Source organism: Dendrobates tinctorius, unplaced genomic scaffold (assembly GCF_039654945.1).
Source record: "Dendrobates tinctorius isolate UK_male_01 unplaced genomic scaffold, ASM3965494v1 ptg000206l, whole genome shotgun sequence".
NCBI lineage: Eukaryota > Metazoa > Chordata > Amphibia > Anura > Dendrobatidae > Dendrobates > Dendrobates tinctorius.
Window position 1 is genome coordinate 3,699,071 of NW_027361873.1, and position 26,491 is coordinate 3,725,561.

A 26,491-nucleotide genomic window follows, 5' to 3' on the forward strand; every position below is an offset into this window, starting at 1 on the left:
TGTCAAACCTTCAGTCCTTTCTTGAGGCCTTTGAAGAACCCGGACGATCGTCCTCAGCAGTATCTTCTCTCCTCCAACTGAGCCAGGAAAACCTGTACATTTCTGCACCCTGTCATCAGAACTCGCTTGGAATAACGAGGCTCCGGTAGCCACCTTCTGGGAAGGTCTGTTTGGGCGAATCAAGGATGATTTGGTCGGTCATGATAAGTCATCCATAGAAGTGAGACTGTTATCTCCAGCAACACAGATGGACATCAGACTTCAGGAGCGTTCTAGGGAGGTGAACCACGAGAGAAGAGAGAAGAGCTGTATGCCTGGCTCCTATCATTCAAAGACCGGTCATGCAGCAAACCTCAGCTCCGGCACTCTTTCCTAAGTCCATGTAGGTAGATCAGGTGAAGATGATGAAGCATCGTGAGGAGTTTCACCAGTCCAAGGGAAGGTGCTTCTATTGTGGCAGTCCTGAGCATGTAATTCGCTCCTGCCCGGAGAGACCAGGAGATGCATGAGCCTAGGGTTTGTTGGAGAGGTCACCTTGGACAAAAATCACTCCTCTTCATCACTGACTCTGTCAGTATCTGTATTCAAAAAAACACGGCACTCCAGAGAAAAACAGAGGAGAATTGGTACTCAAGTAATGTTTCCAACCCATAGATATACTGTATACAAAATTACTTGGCATTCAAAATCGGAGAAGCAATTTTTTCTTTATTGTGCATCCAGACAAAAATAGACTCATATAAGTTGTAACTTATAGTCTACTCTAAAGAAACAAAAAGACCTTTCTGATGAAGGTCCGTTGTTGGACCGAAAACGTTCATATGATATGAGTCTATTTTTGTCTGGATGCACAATAAAGAAAAAATTGCTTCTCCGATTTTGAGTGCCAAGTAATTTTGTATCTGTCAGTATCTGTGTCCATTTTCTTGAGTCAGCCTACTTTGACTCTGGTTCCTCCGGTAACCTCATTCAATAGGCCATAGTGGAAAGATATAACATTCCAATCCAACATCTACTCGATCCGTTGGTGGATTCTTCAGTGGATGAAAAACCCCTTTTCAAAAACATCTTATTCGTGACTGAGCCTGAGGTACTCCGAGTAGGAATGCTATACTCGAAGAAGGTTAATCTCTGTTGGGCCTGTCTCACCCTCTGCTTCTAGTTCTGCCATTGCTGTGAAAACCTGGACCAGTTTTGTATCGGAGATCTGGAGAAGTACTCTACTGGGGCCAGTAGTGCAATGAGAGAGGTTTAGTTCCCTTTCATCTAGCTCGACCTCCGGGTTCTCGATCTAATTTACCTGTCTTGCCTGCTGCATACTGGATGTACACTGACATCTTTGATAAAAAGGAGGTCAAGACTCTCACACCTCATAAGCCGTATTACTGTCCTATTAACCTTCTACCAGGCGCTTCTCCTCCGAGGCTGAATCTATCATCTGTCTCAGGCTGAGACCTGTGCTATGTCCCAGTATATTGAATAGAACCTTGCCAGAGAATTTATCTAGAAATCTTCCTCCCCACGTGGAGCAGGTTTCTTTTTCGAAGAAAAGGACAGTTTTATGCAACCCTGTATGGATTACAGGGGTCTCAACCAAACTACTATTGTCACGAAGTGACTTGCCCTGTGTGACCTGACCCGACAATCGGTCTGTCACCAGACAACAAGACAAACAAGGAGACACCGGGGACACAATTAAAACGGTGGGCCCTGCAATAGGGAACAGGGAAATGGACACCTCCTGCACTCTCCTAAGGAGGTGCCCTGAACTCTCCTGATGTTCCCTATACAGGTTCTTTCAACCTGTCGCCGACCAGGATACCTCAGCCCTCACTTGCCCTCCACCTATCCCTAACTAGGAAATTGGCTAGTGCGGACACTGGTCCCACCGCTGCACTAATACAACACCAAGGAAAATAACGGACAGGGAAAAACAAACAACACTTAGCTTTATCTGCTGTCATGCACAGGACAGCAGAGTAAGGCACCCAATCACTGCCTCCAGCAGAAACACCACGGCTCTAGATAAGCTGCAACAGCACTGCTCCAGAAAGCTCCTCTCTTCAGAAAGGTTGGTTTGCAAATGACCTGCATTACCAACAGTGAGCTGCAGCACCAGGTGGCCTTAAAAAGGGAGGTGGGAGTGGCACCCACCTGCATAGATAATTAATCACAATGCAGTAACAACAGCGGCCACCGGGGGCAAAAACCCACCAGCAAACTAAACATGCAGTAACACTAGCGGCCACCGGGGGCAAAAACTAACATTAACCCCCGATGGCCAGAAAGGAAAAAAGTTTATATATGAGAAGCCCACACTGACACAGATCCAAAAATGGATCGTGACAACTATCAAGAATAAGTACCCATTGCCTCTCATCTCCGAGTTGTTTGATCGACTTAACGGTTCCCCGTTCCCCGAGTTTTCCCGAAGCTCGAGCTTCATGGGGCATACAACCTAATCCATATGCGTCAAGGAGATGAATGGAAGATGACTTTTTATACCCAAGATGGCAATTATGAGTATTGTGTAATGCCCTTTCGGACTCTGCAATGCCCCTGCTGTCTTTCAAGAATTGGTGAATGACATCTTCTGGGACTTTCTCTACATGTGTTTGGTAGTATATCTAGACAACATCTTGATGTACGCTCCCGATCTGCCTTCACACCAATGGGATGTTGCCAGGTCCTGCAAAGGTTAAGAAAGAAACGTGTATACCTCAAATATTTAAAGTGCATCTTTGATCTTGGGTACATTATCTCTGAGACTGGCTTGAAAATGGATCTCAAAAAGGTTTCCACTGTCTTAAAGTGGCCCCATCCAGGCAGTCTGAAAGCCATCCAGTGGTTTCTCTGATTCACAAACTATTACCGCCAGTTTATTCCACATTTCTCCTTTCTGCCCTTACCCGCAAGCGGGGGCAATCCTAAGATATTGGCTCCAGATGCAGAGAACGTTTTTGTGTCTTTTTTTGTGTCTTTAAAACAGGCCTTCTCCTCAGTTCCTGTGCTGCATCGTCCGGACAATAACAAGCAGTTCTTTCTTGAGGTGGATGCTTCTTCATCAAGGGCCGGAGCCGTTCTTACTCAGAAGTCTTCTTCCGATCGCATAGTGACCTGTGGCTTCATTTCAAAGATGTTCTCTGCTCCGAAACGCAATTACTCTATAGGAGATCAAGAACTATTGGCGATTAAAATAGTTCTTGAGGGGTGGAGCTTCTTGCTGAAAGTAGTTATGCATCCAGTGGTTATATGCACGGACGACAAGAATCTTGCATATCTGCAACCTGCACAGCAACTTAACCCAGAACAAGCCAGGCGGTCTCTATTCTTTACCCTCTTCAACTTCACTATCCATTTTTGACCAGCAAATAAGAACCACAAGGACACTTTCTCTACAGCCTTCCACTCTTCCAACCAGGAAGAGGAGCTCCAACAGATTACTGAGCCCTCCAAAATTTTTATAGTCGCTCCGTTGGATTTATCTCCTGTCCCCTCACAAAAAGACTTGTTGCTGAACCTGATAGGAAGAGGGTCCTTGTTTGGGGTCACACGTTTAAATTGGCTGGCCATGCTAGACAGAAGACGGCTCTACTCTTCTCCCGACACTATTGGTGGCTGTCCTTGCGCAAAGATATTGCGGATTTTGTCTCTGCAAGTCCCTCTTGTGCCTACAACAAAACTCAGAAATAGCTTCCCACCAGTCGGTTACTCCCTTTGTCCGTACCATCTGCTCCATGGCAGCATATTGCAATGGATTTCATCACCGATCATCCAGTATTGGCCAGGAGTACCGTTATCTGGGTGATTGTGGATCGTTTTTCCAAGATGGTCAATTTCACTCTACTTTCTGGACTCCCATCTGCTCCAGTGCTTGCAGAGAAATTTATTCTATATGTTTTTCACCTCCTTTTTTTTTCGCCTCCTGTGTCCTGTGACCTCATCACAGGTCCTGTGCGCACAGCCTTCGGTGTGTGCAGGACTCTGCTGTGCTGGTTGTCATGGTGCTGGATGAGGGAAGTTTATCTGTGGGGTCAGGGGGGTTTACTAGGTGGATGTAGCTGAGCTGTATGTGTACGAAGTGTTTGGAGCGGAGCCGTGTGTGTATGAAGTGTACGGAGTGGAGCTGTGTGTGTATGAGGTGTATGGAGCGGAGTCGTGTGTGTAAGAGGCGTATGGAGCGGAGCTGTTTGTGTACGAAGCGGAGCCGTGTGTGTAAGAGGTGTACGGAGCCATGTGTGTATGAGGTGTACGGAGCCGTGTGTTTGAGGTGTATGGTGCAGAGCCGTGTGTGTACGAAGTGTACAGAGCGGAGCTGTGTGAGTATGAGGTGTGCGGAGCCGCGTGTGTACGAGGTGTACGGAGCCGTGTGTGAATGAGGTGTACGGAGCCGTGTGTGAATGAGGTGTATGGAGCAGAGCCGTGTGTGTATGAAGTGTACAGAGCGGAGCCGTGTGTGTACGAAGTGTACGGAGCAGAGCCGCGTGTGTATGGAGCGGAGCCGTGTGTACGAAGTGTACGGAGCGGAGCCGCATGTGTACGAGGTGTACGGAACGGAGCCGTGAATGAGGCATACAAAGCGGAACCATGTGTGTATGAGGTGTGCGGATCCATGCGTGTACAAGGTGTATGGTGGGAAGCATACATACCTCCCAACCATCCCGGATCCAGAGGGACAGTCCCGATTTTGAGAGAGAGTCTGCCCCACTGCCCCGGCTGGGAGCTTACTTTTCCTGTGGACACAGGAGTACACGGCGGAGCCCCGAGGAGCACTTTAAAATTCACACGTGACTTTCCACTGGAAGTGACGTGCTGGAAGCTGACAGGAAACTAGGTAATTTCAGGAGATTGTGACAGAACCATGGAGGCACTTCAGGGAATGCTTCAGATCCATCACCGTGTCCTCCTCCGACAGCGCAGATAGCGGGATTGCGTTGGAATCTGGGATGCTGGCCATGTGAGCGGAACATGATATGTCCTGCATCGGGAGGCTCAAGTGGGCATTACAATGGGAGCCGGGCTGCTATAGTATCTTTATAGAATCTTTCTTTCTTTCTTTCTCTCTCTGTTCTTTCTTTCTTTCCCATCTTCCTTTCTCTCTCTCTGTTCTTTCTTTCTCTCTCTCTGCTCGTTCTTTCTTTCCCATCTTTCTTTCTCTCTCTGTTCTTTCTTTCCCCTCTTTCTTTCCCTCTCTGTTCTTTCTTTCTCTCGCCCCCTCTGTTCTTTCTTTCCCCTCTTTCTCTCTGTTCTATTTTTCTGTCCACTGTTTCTCTATCTCTGTTCTTTTTCTCTTTCTTCTTTCTTTCTCTCTGTTCTCTCTTTTTTTCCCCTCTTCCTTTCTCTCTGTTCTTTCTCTTTCTCTCTGTTCTTCCTTTCCTTCTATCTGTTCTCTCAGTTCTTTCTTTCCCATCTTTCTTTCTCTCTCAGCTCTTTCTTTCTCATCTTTTTTCTCTGTTCTTTCTTTCTCTCTCAGTTCATTCTTTCTCATCTTTCTTTCTCTCTCTGTTCTTTCTTTCCCCTCTTTCTCTCTCCCTCTCTGTTCTCTTTCTCTCTCTCTGTTCTTCCTTTCTTTCTCCTTGTTCTTTCTTTCCCCTTTTTTCTGTCCTCTTTTTCTGTTCTTTCTTTCTCTCTGTTTTTTCTTTCCCCTCTTTTTTTATCTCTCTCTGTTCTTTTTTTCTGTCTCCTCTTTCTTTCTCCCTCTAGCTCTCTGTTCTTTCTTTCCCCTTTCTTTCTCTCTCTGTTCTTTCTTCTCTTTCTCTCTGTTCTTTCTTTCCCATCTTTCTTTCTCTGTCTCTCTTTTTTTTCTGTCCCCTCTTTGTATCTTTCTCTCTATATTCTTTCTTTATTTCCCCTCTTTCTTTCTCTCTCTCTCTCTTCTTTCTTTCCCCTTTCTTTCTCTCTGTTTTCTTTTTTCTCTCTCTGTTCTTTCTTTCTTTTCCTCAGTACCAGTCAGTGTGCCCTCAGTACCAGTCAGTGTGATCAGCAGTGCTAAATGGGTGTGGTTGGGGCGTAGACATGGGTGTGACTAGTTATGAAATAGGTGTGGTTGGGGCATGGCCTAAATTTGCCGTGGCGCGCCACAGCCTTTGTCCCTCTTTCCCTTCTTCGAAAGTTGGGAGTTATGTGACTGGTTCGAACTCCTGCCGTGGGCCGAATTCTCGTACAACCATGCAACCGAAACATCTTCCAAATCTCCATTTTTGTAGTCTGTGGTTAACATCCCAATATTCCGTTCCCTGTCTCTACTTCCTCCTATATTCTGGCTGCTGAGTCCCTTGACAAGGGTTTTTCTAAAATCTGGGAGGACACAAAGTCCACATTCTTGGAGTCCTCGGAATGGATGAAATACATACAAGAGACATCTGAATCCACCCGTTTCTTCTGGGCACAAAGCCTGGCTATCCTCTAAGTATGTCTGATTCAAGGTACCATCCTATAAATTGGACCCTCACTTCACTGGACCATTCAAGGTTCTGAAACAGATCAAACCAGTAGCCTACAAGCTCAGACTTCCTGCTTCTTTATGGATCCTCAATTCTTTGTCTCTCCTCAAGCCTGTCATCTTCAGCCCTTTTTTTTTTTTTTAAAAGATTCCAGTAACAATCCTGCTTCAGTTAGCACTGAAGATGTTTTTGAACTAGAGAACATTCTGGCCACCAAGATGGTAAGAAAGACTTTTCTTGTGAATTGGAAGGGGGTTGGTCTTGAGGAGAATTCTTGGGAGCTTAGGGAGAAAATCCATGCCCCCTCCTGGAGAGATTCTTTGCAGGCTTGAAAAAGAGGGGGTGTAAAAGTGTGGGGGGTACTGTAGCGCCGGTGTTTCTGCCCACTGCTTCCATTCCCCAGCAGAGATGCTGACTCACTGCCGTGGTCCCACACTTCCTCCCTCCTGCTGCTCATGTCAGGGTATGAGCACAGCACGCAGATCCCCGGATGCCATGCCTAGGACACGCGAGTGCTCCCACTCCTCTTAAAGAAGCAGCGTGTGCACAGTCCCAAAGTGTCCCCAGCCAATGGTTGGGGGACAAGTTCTATTTAAGGCACCTCTGCCTGCATGGAGGTGCCTGTGCAATGTTGTATACTGTGTCTAACATGTTTGCTAGTTCTCAGGTCCCAGTGCTCGTATTCCTGTATACCTGCCGTCTATCAGTCATGCCCAACTATGGGCGCCCAGGTCAGCTAGCCAGAACCTCATGGACCAAGGATCATCCCACCAAACACCCAATCTCCTTTGAACATGGGCATAACGCTACTTAGACAAAACAGGGTGAGGGAAAACCAGTGTGGCAATGCTTTCTTGAACCACAAAACAGGCAGATAACATGTAGAATAGTCCCAGCAAAATACCTCAAGATGGTGCACATTAGAGTCTCACCTTTCCGCTGACTCGCCGGGATAATGGCAGCTGTAACTTCAGAGCTCCCAGGGTCGACTCCCCCACCTGTGGCACGCACACAGAGTGGAGGTAACGACAAGTGTAGGAAGGGGACAGTCCATTCAGGTACAAGGTCAGTTGACCAGAGGGTCACAACCTGGCTTCATCTTCCTGGGTCAACTACCCCACTTGTGGCAAACACACAGAGAGGAGGTAACGACAAGCTTAGGAAGATGGCAGTCCATTGAGGTACGAGGCCAGTTGACCCGAGGGTCACCACCTAGCTTCTCCAAACATCTCCATGGAGCTAAGCGACCGGCGGGTCCCAATCCTGGCTTTCTCCAAACGTATCCATGATTTAGCAATGGTCAATGGAGCAGATCTGCATTCTTCCAACTGGGGCCGAAGTCCCCTGGGTTGCTTCCTGTAGAATGATAGATCCATTTCCCTCGTGATGGAGCCATGATGTATTGGCAGCAGTTCTGTAGGGTCCCCTGGATGTTCGGATGTCTTGGAGAATCTGTCTGTCTCTTTCTCTGTCTGTCAGTCTCTCTCTAAGGAGGCATGTAACCTCTTTTAATACTTAACAAGTGTCCTTCATTCACTATTGATATAAAGGGTAATAATGGAGATGAGATCAAGTGGCATTACTTGATTATTTAATCTATTTGCATAGTTTTTCCTCCTCTGTTTTTGAAGTCACCAAACTATCTAGCCTACACAATGCATAATTAGCATATCAGTAAACTTAACTAGTCATCAAGGATAAGCGCGCAATATGTTATACAAGCAAAAGTCTGTTTTCTTGACCAACACATAAATTCAAAAGCCAACATACAGATAACAGTCTATTCTTCTTGGTTTTCTAAAAATATACATCTGGGTAATTAAGATACAGTGCTGTGTCTCCACACCACCTGCCTATCAACCGTGTCTGCTTGCCTGCCTATCAGCCATGCCCGCCTGCCTATCAGCCGTGGCCGCTTGTCTATTAGCGTGCCTGCCTGTCTACCGCTCCGGACAGGTCCTGCCTTTTGTCCCTTGGGGGTCAGTTGCCATCCACTCAAGGTCAGTCCTGATGTAGCACCCGGTCCCGCTTTCCTGGTCCCTCTTAGGATCACGCTATCGTCTGCCACCGTGAACCTGAGGTCGGACTTGGTGAGTCACCTAGTCACGCCCCTCCAGACTCTCCTCGGACAGTGGGTCCACCACACAGTACGTTACATATTCTATGCGCAAAGAACAATTGTGCTAGCGATTGTTCTCTGCACATAAAATGTTTGTCGGCCTGTCTTAACATGTCAGGAAACTACTGACAATTGGTTTATATATAGTGAACCAGTGGTCGTTTAACGGGTTGGGATCAACTTGTCTAAAGAGGCCATTAAAATCCTATGTGCATGCTCTTACTTGTACATGTAAGAAGATCAGTGATTACAATGTCCCAAAAGAGAAAAGATAATTAGAAGTTGGCAAATAAGGAATATAATTACACTATGTGCACAATTATTAGAGTGTTTGTATTTTTGATGATTACCATAATTTTAGGATTGGACAACTACAGTGCTGCTGGTCAATCCAAAGGGTTAATAAACTTGAAACCTGAATATTTAAGAAAGTTTTGTCTTTAATAGGAGTATCTACGTGTTCAGAATTATTGGGCAAAATTATTATGCAACTAAATTAAAAACTTAAATTTTCCCGTCTCAATCATTTTTTTTCTGATAAAGTGAGAATAATAACCAAACAGCTGAAAATGTACAAGAAAACATTTCTGACTTAAAAAAAACATCAGTGACCAATATAGTCACCCTTCTTTTCAATAACAATTATAAACCTTCAATTCATAGAGTCTGTCAGTTTCTTAATCTTTTGATCAACTTTTTTTGGGCAGAACCAACCACAGCCTCTCAGACATTGTTCAGAGAGGTGTACTGTTTTTCTGCACCGTAAATCTCCACTTTAAGAAGTGCTCAAAAGTTCTAAATAGGATTTTGGTCAAGTGAGGAATGGGCCTTGTTATTATTCTTTTATCTTTAGGCCTCTACTGGCTAGCCAAGAATTGCAGTACTTCGATGCATGCGATGGAGAATTGTCCTGCATAAAAAACATTAAGGAAGTGTCTTCTTAAAATTGGCAGTAGGTTTGGGAGTTGATTTTGAGTCATCTTCAGCCCCCAAAAAAGTCTAACTAGCTCATTTTTAATAATACCAGACCATAGCAGTATCCCACCTTGATGGATGCGATGGAACATTGTCCTGCATAAAAAATATGAGGAAACTATATTCAAAAAATTGCCAGTGGGTATGGGAGTTGATTTTGAGTCCATCTTCAATTCAAAAAGGTCTTACTAGCTCATCTTTATTAATACCAGCCCATAGCAGTATCCCACCTCCAACTTGCAAGCTTCTGTGTCGATGTGGATTGTTCCCATTACTGACCCAGTAACATGCCCATCTATCTGGTCCATCAGGAGTCACTCTCATCTCATCGGTCCATAAAATCCCCTTTTACTTATTACAGAGGCCACCTTTCCCATATACAACCATATTTCCTGCTTGTACTTATTATACCCTAGGGTAGGGGACATTAGGGACTTATGGGCTAGCCGCCGACGAGTAGTGGCGCCATACTGTAGAAACTAAGGATGCCAACCTCCACTGATAGGTAGGGTATCCTGCAGGGAATTCTAGAGCATACTAGCCCACATATCGATAATTGCTTATGCTCACCTGTGGTTTTTGCTCCCGTGTAGCCCCACTTTTTCCATCTTTTCAAACTCTATTTTTCACTTTTTTTGAATATTTCAGTCTTTATGGATATATTTCTTGTTTGGTACTATATGTGATATCCCCCTAATTGATATTTGAGATACTTTTTAGACTTTCTAATGAAAGTTACTTTTTAAGGGGTCTTTTTCTGTTTTTGTTAATTACACCACTACCTTATAGTGTAAATACCATTTTGGAGTATAACTCTTCATTTTACTCTACTACCAGGAGTCTGTGGTGTCTCCCCTGTGAGGCACTGTTTTTTTATGGATTTCTCTTTGTATTTTTTGTTTTAATTTTAATTAATAAAATTATATATATTAAAATGGATCCCTTCATCTCTGTGGGGTAATGGTGCACCTGAGTTTGGATTTAATTTTTTTTTTTTTTAATTGCAGCATGTCACTTCATTCAAGAGGATGATGGATAGTCACAAGCCATCAAACAAAGAAGAGCTGCATAAATTTTTGCGCCAGAAGAAGTGTGAAAGACTGGTGGAAAGCATGCCAGACGCGTGAAAGCTGTTTTTAAAAATCATGGTTATTCCACAAAATATTAATTTCAGAACTCTTCCTGAGTTAAAACATTAGTATTGTTGTTTCTAAATGATTATGAACTTATTTTCTTTGCATTATTTGAGGTCTGAAAGCACTGTTTTTTTTTATTTTGACCATTTTTCTTTAGTCAGAAAAAAAATGCTAAATTTATTGCTTGGAAATTTGGAGACATGTTGTCAGAAGTTTATAGACTAAAAGAACAATTTACATTTTACTTAAAAATATACCTATAAAGAGAAAAATCAGACAAAATAAACATTTGAAAGTGGTCTCTTAATTTTTGCCAGAGCTGTATATACATGTCAGTGACACACACATACTGTATACAGTGTGTCCTTAAAGTCATGGTGCACTTTTGACCAGTCACTGGATAGCAACAAAATACAATAGAAATGTGAAATCTGCTCCAATTAAAAGAAAAACTCTCCCAGTTTCATACGTATTCAGTGCAGTTCGATGTGGGCTCCATTTGTTGCCCTACACACATCCAAACGATAGTGAAGTTCTTGTCACACACGGGTAAGAATGTCTGGTGTAAGAGTGAATAACGTCTGTGATTCTCTGTTTTAAGTGATTAATGTCATTGATACGTTTATGTGCACATGCTGCCACATCATCCTACAGAAACTGGGAGGGTTTTCCTTTTATTTGGTGCAGATTTCACATTTCTATCGTCTTTTGTTGCTTTCCTGTGACTGGTCAAAAGTGCACCATGACTTTACGGACACACTGTATATTTATTTATATTACATACAGCTCTGGCAAAAATTAAGAGACCACTGCAAAATTGTAATATGACTTAGGATAAAAGCCAAATCAGAATCTCAATATGCAGACACGGTGTTTCGGGCTATTGGCCCTCATCAGTGTGTCTGCAAATTGAGATTCTGATTTGGCTATTATCCTAAGTCATATTACAAGACTCGTTAAAGGGTTGATTGTGACTTGTAGGATAGCTACTACCAACAGGTGGCGCTATAGAGTTCAAGTCCTCTTTCTCTCTGAAGAGGCAATTTGCATATAGTAAACTATATAACTTACAAGATACTTTCCCCACAAATAAGTCTGATAAAAATTGATGCAATGCGTTAATTCTATCAAAATTAAACCTTCCTATTCTCCCTTCTGAGGCCTTAGCTCTCAGAGTGTGACACAGGAGGAGGTTCTGGACATCTTGAAGGACCTCCCCTTGGGTAAATCCCCAGGCTGACGTACCTGTACTATAAAACCTTTGCAGAGGAACTCTCAACTTATATGCTTTATGCTGATGACACTCAGATCTACCTCTCTGGCCCAGAAGTCACCTCTCTGATGTCCAGAATCCCAGAGTGTCTATCAGTCATATCCTCCTTCTTCTCCTCTCGCTTCCTCAAGCTCAATGTGGACAAATCTGAACTCATCATGTTTCCTCCATCTCACAGATCTTCCTTATCTGACCTAGCTATAACAATTAATGACATCACGCTTTCGCCAGTAACGGAAGTCCGCTGCCTCGGAGTAACCCTTGACTCTGCCCTGTCCTTCAAACCGCACATCCAAGCTCTTTCTACCTCCTGTCGCCTCCAGCTCAAAAATATTTCCAGAATCCGTCCTTTCCTCAGCCCTCAATCTACTAAAATGCTTGTGAATGCCCTTATCATCTCCCGGCCTCGACTACTGCAACATCCTTTTCTGTGGTCTCCCTGTCCCCCTTCAGGCAGCTATGATGAGGTTCATTTGGCGTGATCGACGTAATCATATTTCTAAGTGTGTCCTCGTCTCCCCTAAATCACAAGGGGGTCTATCGGTCCATGATATTATTAAATACTATTGGGCCGCCCACCTTCGTAGAGTCCCTTCATGGGCTTCATTTTGGGCATACAATAAGTGGACAGAAATAGAGAAATTGTGGTTGGCACCAATTCATCTGAATTCCCTACTATGGTTAAATAGGATCATTGTAACCCCAAAGCCTTTATTGGACTCCATTAGGTTCATGAGGGAGGTTTGGCACTCCTGTATGAGGAAGTTTGGTTTAGCCTCCCCTAACTCACCTATGACTTCTTTCATATTTCAACCCTTGTTGCCAAGTAGTCTGGAACATGCAATGGCCCAGCCTTGGTCCTTCGTGGATTTGTTTAGATTTGCGGATTTGCCATACGGGGACACGCTGGAGCTTCTCACATTTGATGACGTCAAGTCTAAAGTTTTCTATTACTAATAAAGAATTCTATCAGTACTTACAAACTAACCATTTTGCCTTTTCCCTTTTTGGTTCTTTGGGTGTCTCCCTACCGACTGACTTTGAGAGGATTCGCAGAAGAGGGTCGTCGACCAAAGGTTTAATATCAGAAATAAATAAAATTCTATGTTCTCCCCAAGAGGGCCGACAAGTAAAACATCCTTACATGTGCATATGGGAGTCCATTCTGGGAAAGGAGCTTTCACCTTAAAGCTGGCATATCATCTGGGAAAAGGCGGCTAAGTCTTCTACTTACACCCTTTACAAGGAAAACCAGTATAAGATACTGATGTTCTGGTATCACACTCCTGACCTCCTTCACAGACCGAATCCCTCAATACCAGACGTGTGTTGGCGTTGTGGCTCTGATCTGGGCACGCAGTACCATATTTTCTGGTCGTGTCTTGGGATTGAGAGTTTTTTGAGGGATGTGAAATTGTTGATCTCTAAGGTTCTTTATGCGGAAGTGGGGCTGGATCCGACCATATACCTGGTGAATCTTAGTCCTAAAGGGACGGGGAAAAAGTCAACTGTCTGATCACCATCAACTGGAAACAGATCTCCCCGCCTTCAAACCTACACCTACTATATAGAGCTAACAACATCCGAAGGATGGAATATATGACGGCGATTCTAAATGCGAGTGTGGAGAGTTTTGATTTGGTTTGGGCTCCATGAGATTACTTTTGGGCTCAGAGAACTGAGCTCAGAGAACTGAATAGGCTATTCCTCGAATCCTTGACCCACCCTCCTTTTGGAGTTTACTCTTTCCCCTTCCCTTCATTGTGGTGTGGATCATGTCTATATGTTCGTATATTTAAGGTTACAAATCAGAGAACTTGTTTATGATATATTTTGGTTGGTGAATCAATGGAATTCTCTATTACATTGACAAAACTATTTGTCAAATATTGATAAAACTTTAATACAAATTTGCAGTTTAAGAAAAATGTGCGCACAGCGCAGAACATGTTCAAGCTAAATATATTACTTATACTTAGGACTTGTTCAGACGACTGTATTATATGGATTTGTGCTCAACATGAAAAATTAGATAGGACACTGACCATTGAGCGTCCCAGTGAAAAAAATTGCATGAGATACAAGTCTCTGAGTACACAAAAAAAATCAGCTCTCATAGATCATCTGTACTGCATCCAATGTTTGCAGGTACAAAGCAATTTGTAACCTAAAAAACTATATTTGATGACGTACTTTTAAACCCCTTAATGACCGCCAATACGTCTTTTTACTGACCTGAGATATAAGAGAATAGCATCCCCATACAGGTGACAATCCAGCAGCTGTCGGCTGTCCGCTATAGCTGACAAATTGCTACATCAGCCACGGTCAGTCCTGGCACCATCCATATTTGTTTAACCCCTTAGATGCTGCTGCCAACAGTGACTACATCAAATAAATGGTTAACAGAGTGTGGGGGCTCCCCTTTAAGCCCTTTGTCATCCTGAGATCATGATTATGTGGTCCTGATGTTTGCCATGGCAATCCACGACCAAATAGCGGCCTTAGAGACTCCCAGATACAGCGGTCGGTTCAGAAGTCAGAAACATTTAAGTGGTAAAAATAAACTTTTTCATTCCTATCATGCCACTTTGCATTCATTCCTTAACATCACCTGAAGGGTTAATAAACTACCGGACAGGGGGTGCTGTTTTTAAAATGGTATCATTTTGGAGGTTTTCCAATATATAGGACCCCAAAAGTCACTTTAAACCTGGATAGGTCCCTCAAAAAATAACATTTGCAAATTTCCTTGAAAAAATAAAAAAATTACAGCTACATTTTTAAACCTCCTAAAATGCTAACAAAATTAAACAACATTTTACAAATAGTGCTGATGTAAAGCAGGCATGAGCAAAATGTTATTTATTAAGGTTTTTGTGTGGTATGACTATCTGGATTAACCCCTTTCTGTCATGTGACGTACTATCCCGTCCATGTGCCCTGGGACTTAATTCCCAGGGACGGGATAGTATGTCACACCGATCAGCGGCGCCCACGTGGTGAGCGCCGCTAATCGCGGCCGGGTGTCAGCTGATTATCACAGCTGACACCTGGCACAATGTGTCAGGGGCAGTCACGGACCGCCCCCGACTCGTTAACCCCTTGCACACCGCAATCAAACACAATCGCGGTGTACCGGGTGTTAAAGGGAAGCATCGGCAGGGAGGGGGCTCCCTCCGTGCTTCCCTGAGCCCCCCACAGCAGCGCAATGTGCAGCGCTGCTGCGGGGGGGGGCTCCATCCCTGTAGGTCCCCGAATCCAAGATGGTGACGGGGACCTTCGGGGGGACTGCAGGGAGCTGGCTTCTTCAGTGCCTGCAAAACGCAGGCATGAGGAAAGCCTGTGCAGTGCCTGTTACAGATCGCTGATCTGTCACAGTGATTTGTAATGTGACAGATCAGCGATCTGCTGCCAAAAAAAACCCTCGCTATAAATAGTAAATCAAACCCCCCGTTATCACCCCCTTAGTTAGGGAAAAATAATAAAATTAAAAGAAAATGTATTTATTTCCATTTTCCCATTAGGGTTAGGGCTAGGGTTAAGCGGGAGTCACACATAGCAATCTCGCTAGCGAGATCGCTGCTGAGTCACAACTTTTGTGACACAACAGCGATCTCACCAGCAAGATCGCTGTGTGTGACAGCGATCAGCGACCGGCCCCCCTGCCGGTATCGCTGATCGCTGCAAGAAACCTCTGGACATATTTTTCGTCGCTGGTCTCCCGCTGGCCAGCACGGGAGACCAGCGATTAGCTGTAAAAAATAATTAAAAAAATAAAAATTATAGTTATTCTCACCTTTCGACGTCCCGCGCAGCCATCCTGCCTCTCTCCACGTTCCCGGTCCCAGTGATCCTTTGCACGAATGACCGCAAGACGTCGCGCTGCCGCGAGACCGTGACATTCTCGCGGTCATTCTCGCAAAGGATTACTGGGACCGGAGCGTGGAGAGAGGCAGGATGGCTGCGCGGGACGTCGGAAGGTGAGAATAACAATATTTTTTATTTTAATTCTATTTTTTTACAGGGATATTGCATCAGCGCTAACGAACACAGCGATGCCAGGCGCTCGGCATCGCTGTGCTGATAGCTGGTGAAGCTGTCTGTTAGACAGCTCATCAGCGATCACATAGCGACTTACCAGCGATCCTGACACGTTGATATTGTTGTCGGGAACGCTGGTAAGTCGCTATGTGTGACTCCAGCTTTAGGGCTAGGGTTTGGGCCAGGGTTACGGCTGTGATTAGGGTTAGGGGTGTGTTTGGGTTAGGGTTGGAGTTATAATTGGGGGGTTTCCACTGTTTGGGCACATCAGGTGCTCTCCAAATGCAACATAGCGTCTGATCTCAATTCCAGCCAATTCTGCGTTGAAAAAGTCAAATGGTGCTCCTTCCCTTCCAAGCTCTGCCATGCGCCCAAACAGTGTTTTACCCCCACATAGCCTACTCAGGACAAATTGCAAAACAAGCGGGCAAAAATATCATTTTTGTGGAAAAAAATGATTTTTTTATTTTAACGCCCGGGCGTTATAAACTTCTGTGAAGCACTGTGGGGTTCAAAGTGCTCACCACACATCTAGATAAGTTCCTTAGGGGGTCTAGTTTCCAAAATGGGGTCATTTGTGGGGGGTTTCCACTGTTTAGGTACATCAGGGGCTCTCCAAAAGCAACATGACATCCGCAGACCATTCCATCAAAGTCTGCATTCCAAAACGTCACTGCTTCCCTTTCGAGCCCTGACGTGTGCCCATACAGTAGTTTTCTCCCACATATGGGGTATCAGCGTACTCAGGACAAATTGGACAACAACTTTTGGAGTCCAATTTCTCCTGGTACCCTTGGGAAAATAAAAAAATTGGTGACTAAAAGATCATGTTTGTGGAAAAAATACGATTTTTTTATTTTCACGCCTGGACGTTATAAACTTCTGTGAAGCCCTTGGGGGTTCAAAGTTCTCACCACACATCTAGACAAGTTCCTTGGGGGGTCTAGTTTCCAAAATGGTGTCATTTGTGCGGGGTTTCCACTGTTTTCGTACATCAGGGGTGTTCCAATCGCGACATGGTGTCCGATCTCAATTCCAGCCAAAAAAGTCAAATGGCGCTGCTTCCCTTCTGAGCTCTGCCATGCGCCCAAATAGTCGTTTACACCCACATATGGGGTATCAGCGTACTCAGGACAAATTACACAATAACTTTTAGGGTCCTGTTACCCTTGGAAAAATATAAATTGGGGGTGAAAAGATCATTTTTGTGGAAAAAATATGATTTTTTAATTGTACTGCTGTACGTTATAAACTTCTGTGAAGCCTTTGTGGGTTCAAAGTTCTCACCACATATCTAGATAAGCTCCTTGGGTGGTCTAGTTTCCAAAATGGGGTCACTTGTGGGGGGTTCCACTGTTTAGGTACATCAGAGATTCTCCAAACGTTACATGGCGTCCAATCTGAATTCCAGCCAATTTTGCATTGAAAAAGTCAAACGGCGCTCCTTCCCTTCTGAGCTCTGCCATGCGCCGAAACAGTGGTTCCCCCCCACATATCAGATATCAGCGTACTCAGGACAAACTGCACAATAACTTTTGCAGTCCAATTTCTCCTGTTACCCTTGGTAAAATAAAAAAAATTGAACCTGAATTATTTTTTTTGTGAAAAAAGTTAAATGTTCATTTTTTTTAAATATTCAAAAAATTCCTGTGACGCACCTGAAGGGTTAATAAACTTCTTGAATGTGGTTTTGAGTACCTTAAGGGGTGCAGTTTTTAGAATGGTATCACTTTTGGGTATTTTCTATCATATAGACCCCTCAAAGTGGCTTCAAATGTGATGTGGTCCGTAAAAATAAAATGGTGTTGTAAAAATGAGAAATCACTGGTCAACTTTTAACCCTTATAACAGGGGTCCTCAAACTTTTTAAACAGGGGGCCAGATCACGGTCCCTCGGACCACTGGAGGGCCGGAATATAGTTTAAAAAAAATTAGGACCAAATTCATATGCACACTGCACATATCTTATTTAGAAATAATAAAACAAAATAGGCCCATTAATGCGGCCTGATCACTGTCCATCAATGAGGCTTGATCAGCGCCCAGCAATGCAGCCTGATCAGAGCCCATCAATGCGGCCTGATCAGTGCCCAGCAATGCGGCCTGATCAGCGCCCAGCAATGCGGCCTGATCAGCGCCCAGCAATTCGACCTGATCAGTGCCCAGCAATGCGGCCTGATCAGTGCCCATCAATGCGGCCTGATCAGTGCACATCAATGCAGCCTCACCAGTGCCCATATTGGTGGAACTCCACTTTTACCACAGGCTCAGACTATTGTGGTGCAAGAATCCCCAATAGGCAGCATTGGTCCCTAAAAGGCAGGTAAATGTCCCCAATAAGCAGCACAGGTCCCCAATAGGCAGGTAAAAGTCCCCAATAGGCAGCACAGGTCCCCAATAGGCAGGGAAATGTGCTCAATATGTAGCACAGTTCCCCAATAGGCAGCACAGTCCCCATTAGGCAGCACTGATCCTCAATAGGCAGCACAGTCCCTAATAGGCAGGTAAATGTCCCCAATAGGTAGCACAGGTCCCCAATAGGCAGCACAGGTCCCCAATAGGCAGGAAAATGTGCTCAATATGTAGCACAGGTCCCCAAAAGGCAGCACAGTTCCCCAATAGGCAGCACAGGTCGCCAATAGGCAGGTACAGGTCCCCAATAGGCAGGTACAGGTCCCCAATAGGTAGCACAGGTCCCTAATAGGCAGGTAAATGTCCCCAACAGGTAGCACAGGTCCCCAATAGGCAGGTAAATGTCCCCAGTAGGTAGCACAGGTCCCAAATAGGCAGGAACATGTCCCCAATACATAGCACAGGTCCCCAAAAGGTAGCACAGGTCCCCAGTAGGCAGCACAGGTCCCCAATACGTAGCACAGGTCCCCAAAAGGTAGCACAGGTCCCCAGTAGGCAGCACAGGTCCCAAATAGGCAGGAACATGTCCCCAATACGTAGCACAGGTCCCCAGTAGGCAGCACAGGTCCCAAATAGGCAGGAACATGTCCCCAATACGTAGCACAGGTCCCCAAAAGGTAGCACAGGTCCCCAGTAGGCAGCACAGGTCCCAAATAGGCAGGAACATGTCCCCAATACGTATTGTAACAGGTCCCCAAAAGGTAGCACAGGTCCCAAATAGGCAGGAACATGTCCCCAATACGTAGCACAGGTCCCCAAAAGGTAGCACAGGTCCCCAGTAGGTTGCACAGGTCCCAAATAGGCAGGAACATGCCCCCAATACGTAGCACAGGTTTCCAAAAGGTAGCACAGGTCCCCAGTAGGCAGCACAGGTCCCAAATAGGCAGGAACATGTCCCCAATACGTAGCACAGGTCCCCAAAAGGCAGCACAGGTCCCCAATAGGACCTGAAGTTAAAAAGAAAAAAAACTAGTACTCACCTATGTCCTCTGCTGCTCTGAAGAGGCGCCCGCTCATCTCCGTCTTCTTCTAGCACAGGCACAGGCGGCGTGACGTCATCAGGCCGCGCAGGCGGCGTGATGATAATCACGTCGCCTGTGTGGTCTCTGCTGCATACTGAGGGCTGCGCAACGCCTTTCTCGGCGCCTCGTCCCGCCCGCGATTACAGGGCCCGTCGGCCCTGTAGTCAGAGCAGTTTAATGTCGGCCTGGCCAGGGGCCGGACAAAAGTCCTTCGCGGGCCGCATGTGGCCCGCGGGCCGTAGTTTGAGGACCCATGCCTTATAACTTCCTAACAAAAAAAAATTTTGGTTCCAAAATTGTGCTGATGTAAAGTAAACATGTGGGAAATGTTACTTATTAAGTTTTTTTGTGTGCCGTGTCTCTGTGATTTAAGGGCATGAAAAGATGGAAAATTGCGAAATTTTAAAATTTTTTGCCAAATTTCCATTTTTTTCACAAATAAACGCAAGTTATTTGAATGAAATTTTACCACTAACATGAAGTACAATAGGTCACGAGAAAACAATGTCAGAATCACCAGGATCCATGGAAGCGTTTCAGAGTTATTACCTCATAAAGGGACAGTGGTCAGAATTGTAAAAATTGGCCCGGTCATGAACGTGCAAACCACCCTTGGGGGTTAAGGGGTAATCAAAGTTTGAAAATTGCAAATTTTTTACATTTTTGTGAAATTTCAGATATTTTTTATAAACACAAAACACATAGAAATAGCTAAATATACCATTAACATAAAGTACTATATGTCACGAAAAAACAGTCTCAAAATCATTGGGATCTGTTGAAGTATTCCAGAGTTATTACCACATAAACGGACACTGGTCAGATTTAAAAAATGTGGCCCCGTCACTAAGGGGTTAAAATTCTGCCGTATTGACATGGATGTCACACAGATGCAAAATATGGACACAGGGATGACAATACAGAAGACTTGTCTGACCCCGGCCTAAAGGGGCCTTTACACATAGCGATATCGCTAAAGCGTCACCGATTTTGTGACCCAGCAGCGATATCGCTCTGTGTGATACTTACCTCCGACCGGCTCCCCCACTGTCTGTCGCTGATCGTGCAGCTCCATTTCTCGTCGGGCGCTTCCTGCTGGCGCCGACGAGCGACACGTGGGCGGGAGGACGTCAGGATCGTCACGTCTGAAAGGTAAGTAACGACCGCTGCTGCGCCGCTACGTCGCTGTGAGATCTGCCTGTGTGGCAGCTCACTAGCGACCATTTAGCGATGTACCAGCGATCCTGACTGGGTCGTATCATTGTCGGGATCGCTGGTGCATCGCTAAATGTAAAGGGGCCTTTAGGATTAGTCATAAGATTACTTATCTATTGTGGCAGATGAAAGGAAACAATATAGCTCCACTGTGAGTGGCTGTTTCCAGGTACTGCAAATCAGTACCTATTTTGAAAAAAGCGGATCAGTAGGGTGACCGCAGTCAGAACCCCAAGATCTGATATTGATTACCTATCCTAAGGATAGACAATTAAAATCATTAGCTTGGACTACACATTTAAAGGGGCTGTCTCATCTTTGGCAGGGGAGCATTGCTCCCCTGGGTTCCTGCTTGCTGGGAGGGCTGTGTACTCCTACTTAGGCCTTTTTCACACTTCAGTTATTTGTTGTCAGTCAAATTCCGCCAGAGTGTGAAAAACGGATCCGTTTCTGTTGTGGCACAAATGTATGTCACCGGATCCGTTTCTTGGACGGATCCGCTTCAGCCGAAATTTAAAGCAACACGACTCTGGAAAAGGAGAGAGAGAGATAGAGAGACAGAGATAGAGATATATATATATATATATGAGAGAGAGAGAGAGCTGGTGCAATTTGGTCAGCCTTAGAGCAGAGTTTTTAAAGGGAATCTGACACCTCATTTTTCGCATATAAGATGCGGCCACCACCATCGGGGGCTTATCTACAGCATTCTGTAATGCTGTAGATAAGTTCCCAATGTAACCTGAAAGATAATAAAAAAGAGTTATATTATACTCACACAGGGGCGGTCCGGTCCGGGTTCGATGGGTGTCGCGGTCCGGGGCCTCCCATCTAGCGATGACGTCCTCTTCTTTGCTTCCCGTCGCGGCTCCGGCACAGACGTACTGCTCTGCCCTGTTGAGGGCAGAGCAGAGTACAGCAATGCGCAGGCGTCGGGAAAGTTCAGAGAGGTAGATAAGCCCCTGATGGCAGTGGCCACATCTTATATGCAAGCAAAATAGGTGACAGATTCCCTTTAAGATCTATAGAAAAAATCTTGTAAGCACTGCACAAGTTTGGCCACCTCTGCTAGCCTCACTAAAGTAGTAGTTGCTGTCCTAAGCAAATAGCAGTATACAATAAAATTAAAAATCCTTCAGTTTTTGAGGAGAGAGGACTTTTAAAAGCAAGTAAATTGCAAAGTTGCTTGTTTTTACCAGCACTTTGCAATTTTATCCATTAACACATGAGAATAACCCTTTAAAGGTGTTTTACTGGATTTTAATATTGTTAACCTATTACTATGATAGGTAATTAGTTGTAGATCAGTGGTGTGCCTCCCCCAAAGAGTTGCTTTAAGGTACCTCATTACTCAAGTACATGATTGTTCTTCCTTCTAATGGTATACTTGAGACAAGCCCATCCACATCCCATATTCATCATTAAAGGGGTTATCTCATGTTTGTTCTCATTGTAATCTCATGCTTCTGCCTCCTGGCTTCCTTCTTCCTTCAAGGTGGAATGCAGTCCTGAAGACTGACAGCTAGGGGAGATAACTTTGGAGACACTGCAGACCATGGTAGGAAGTTTAAGGGGGCTTCACACATAGCGATATCGCTAGCAATATCTCTAAAGCGTCACTGATTTTGTGATGCAGCAGCGATATTGCTAGCGATATCGCTATGTGTGATACTTACCTCCGACTGGCTCCCCCGCTGGCTATCGCTGATCGCGTGAGAACGTCATGGGCCGTTTCACGGCGGCGGCTTCCTGCTGGCGCCGATGAGCGACGCGTGGACGCGGGCAGGAGGACGTCTTCATTGCCGCGTCTGACAGGTAAGTAACGACCGCCGACCGCTGCTACGTCGCTGGTGAGATCTGCCTGTTTGGCAGCTCACTAGCGACCATTTAGCGATGCACCAGCGATCCTGACCGGGTCGTATCGTTGTCGGGATCACTGGTGCATCGCTAAATGTAACGGGACCCTTAGACCAGGCAGACTGGTCACAGTAGCTTAGGCAACATGTGGCCTGGCAGTGTTGAAAAATGGCTTCTGGGTCATTTTGGAGAAATGGTTGTGCCACTGGTTCTACCGCTTAATCAATTTAACACCCAGCTGTTAGTGTACCTGGAATGAAGATTAGAGGAGTCCAGTTACCATACCTTATGGTACCCCACATCATAAACCCGAAAGTAGGGCAGGTTTGATATTCCCTTATGAAGACCTCTTCATGGCACTGCCCATGTGGTTTCCAAACCAATCTCTGGCTATCATTGCATCCAAGATAAAAGCGAGACTCATCTTTGAATACAGACCTTCATTCTCGCTTCCAGTCTCCATCTAGAGACTATGTAGGCATTTCCATAAAGAGGCCTTCATGAGGGAACTTCACATCAGTCCCACTCCAAGCATTATGGTGTGGGGTAGTACAATGGGAATGTACAGTATATTAACTGGACCCCGTCAGTCTTCATTCCAGGTACACTAACAGCTCAGCATTACATTGACTTGTTTAAGCAACCAGTGGTAAGGACATTTCTCCATAGTGTCCACAGAGACATTTTTCAGTATAACAATTCCAGGCTGCATGTTGCTCATGAAATTATAAGCATCCTGTGTGGCCGAAAGTTGCTACCATGACCTGCAATGTCTACTGCCTTGTGTCTTATTGAGCACATCTGGTATGTCATTGCTCAGCAATTGCAAAGAGAACTGCCAGCAGTGGATCTTGATGATTTGCGTGTCCAAGTTCACTCAGCGTAGTAGAACATTTCTCAGACAACCAATATTAACCTCATGGTTAGCTTGCTAAATTGTGTAGATGGGAGTATTTCTGCATATGCCGATCATACTTGGCTCCAAATAGATCGAGAAGTTTTGAACATTTTGTTTTCATTTTTTCATCTTTTGCATATCACCAACACGTCTATCCTGTGATTTCCATAATTCATTGACTTTTCCTTTGCGGTGTTACAATTTCATTGTTGATGACTGTATATTTATAGCTACAGTGAATAAATCTGCAACAGATGGTTTTATATAGGATTACAGGTAAGTCTACAGCATTGTGCAAAAAGGGTTGTCTGCACCTTCCTCTTTCACAAGATTACAAATACCAGGTAATGCTTTCTGCGGGAACATAAGGATATACATTGCTATTGGCGATATGTGCTGATTCTGGGATGATTCATTGACATTTCCACAGCCACTTGTTTATGGTACACCTGAAATCTAAAGTGGTCTTTCCACATTGGACCTCGTGTGTCGTTTTGATATGCCCTCCGAACGCAACATGTTGCATTTTCTTGCGTTCGGCAGGCACGTCAAAACGACACACGCTGACACATCCGCATACAACACATGTCCCTGCGTACACAATGTTAAAGATAGGAACGCAGGACGCATGTGGAAGTAGGCGGAGCTTAAGGAAAGAAGTCCGCAGCACCACGCTGCGGACTGAAATGCTAATGTGAACCCGGCCTTAGCGGTCATGTACCATCAACTTGCATCAGGTCAATGCTGAGTATTGTGCCAGTGAGTATAGAACGTGACCGCACATCTCAGGGATATGCAGAGGCAGCCACACATAAAGATGTCATCAAAGTGGTGGATCTCCAAACCACCTGCAGTGGTGATTGGATGTGATGCGCTGGTGGGACTCTGGCCTTATAATGTTTATTTAGTGAAAAAGTTCTCAAAGGTTTATATACTTATTACGCCATGAATTTTCAAAGTAAGCACAACGGCCCCATCAGGTCTCAGACATCTAATTAATATCGTATGCAGTTTGTGTTATGAAATCAGCTCCTGGTAATGTATTGTTTTTGTTATAAAACTTGAAACTATTATTTATTTTAAATTGAAAACTCCTTTAATGAATGGCACATGTGCTTTATTTATAACAGTCTTAACTGGCAAAGCAAGAGGCATCCCATGACCTGTGGTGCCATTTCTCTTTAGAGTTAGGCCAGTTTCCCACGTCCATGAACCACGTCCGTTGTTGAGTCAGCAGACCCGGCCTGACCACTATGACTCTCGAATTGAGCTAACTGCTTAAAGCCACATTGACACGTTCAGTATTTGGTCAGTATTTTACATCAGTATTTGTAAGGCCAAAAACAGGAGTGGAACAATCAGAGGAAAAATATAATAGAAACCCGTCATTACTTCTGAATTTATCACCCACTCCTGGCACTCAGGTAAATGTAAACAGATAATTTTATTTTGTGCAGGCAGTCCAAAACTAAAGAAACGTTTCGGTCCTACAACGATCTTCATCAGTCAGACAGATTTCAGTGTGCACAGGGTTACAGGCAGAAACGGACGATCAGGATAGGCGGCACCTGCTGCAGCAGTGTGTGTGCTGCATATCCTGAGCGTTTGTTTCTGCCTGTAACCCTCTGCACACTGAAATCTGTCTGACTGATGAAGATCGTTGTAGGACCGAAACGTTTCTTTAGTTTTGGATTGCCTGCACAAAACAAAATTATCTGCTTACAGCATTTACCTGAGTGTCATTTTCTACAAGATATACACGGGATAGGATCTTACTTATGCACCAGCCACAGGAGAGCCGTAATTACCATTTTTGATCCACTCCTGGTTTTGGCTTACATATACTGATGTAGACTACTGACCGTATACTGAACATGTGAACGTAGCAGGTAGGATGGAGTTAGCTCTGGCTGGGACACCTGTCATTCAGGCTGGGTCTTCCGATGAGAGAACGGTCTCGTGTGTCACGAATGTGTGAAACTGGCGTTATCCTAATTTACAGCGTTAAATAACATTCATTCCCATAGACATGTAGTAATCAGGTTATTGGGACAGATACATAAATAGGTAGACAGTGGGGTACTTTGGGCACCCTGTGTCATCACAGATACATCATTTCTGATCTGGTTTTGCTAGATGCAGTCAGATTAGACAAGAATGCAGGTTTCTGTGCCGATGACCCGAACTGGGACTTAGGCAAACACATTTCTACACTCTGCTACATCTAAAATGAACAGCCCCCGGTGAGATGGAGGGCAGCCAGGTGCATTCTGCAGTGTGTGCCAGGTTACTACTCCCAGTACAAACACTCTCAGCCAGAAGGTAAAACCCTTCAGGTGTCACTTGCAGCCATCTGTATGGTGCTCTATATATTAACTTCATGAATGGGGTGAACATGAGCAGCAGCTCCCAAAGGAATGACCCCAGAGGGGAAACAGAAAGGCTTGGAGACTTACACATCCTTAGCAGGCAGGTTCTTCCCCTCCACCAGTCTGAAGTAGAGCGCTGTATTCCTTGCCATAGCGGAGAATGACTCAAGTTGCAAGTCTTCAGATTGAGGGCAGGAGTCAGAAGGAACCTATAGCCAGCTCCATCACTCCATCAGAGGACCCTGGTGCTCCACTCTCACCCATGCTGTGAGGTCAGCACCCCTGGCCAGGGGAGGAGACAGAGGACTCCTGTATAGTAGCTCCCAGCTAAGACCATCAGGCACTAGCCCTGCACAGGAGCACTGGGCACAGCACAGGAGCAATGCCCTGTCATGTGTCAGACTGGCAGATCCTAGGAGACAGCGAGTGCCATGATCTATACAGGGAGACACCATCCACAGGTTGGCAGCGCAGCTCTGAGCTCCTGCTTGTCTCTGCCTCCACACTGTAGCAATGAGAGGAGGAGACAGCGCAGCGCCCCCTGCAGGTAGCATTGTGCTATGAGCAGGAGCTCGTGTTTACCTGTGTATGGAACATGTTCCCTGCTGCTAGGATGGCAGGCTTCCTGCTGCCTACGAATACATAACCCACTGTGGCCATGAGAATAGGGAGGCTGAATAGAATATTGTATATCATTGCGGCTGTGCTGTTTTCAGTCTCTTTCAATC

At 45.0% G+C, this 26,491-nt stretch overlaps 1 protein-coding gene across 1 annotated transcript in view; it reads right to left on the reverse strand.

Moving 5' to 3' along the window:
- The window catches only part of RASAL1 (RAS protein activator like 1), a 270,898-nt gene extending 244,636 nt beyond the window's left edge, over positions 1-26,262 (reverse strand). Inside the window, exon 1 of the mRNA XM_073554111.1 lies at positions 25,851-26,262. Coding sequence (XP_073410212.1) covers positions 25,851-25,915 — 65 coding nt within the window. The 5' untranslated portion in view covers positions 25,916-26,262. The remainder of the gene's footprint in view (positions 1-25,850) is intronic.
- Positions 26,263-26,491: the final 229 nt, after the last annotated feature.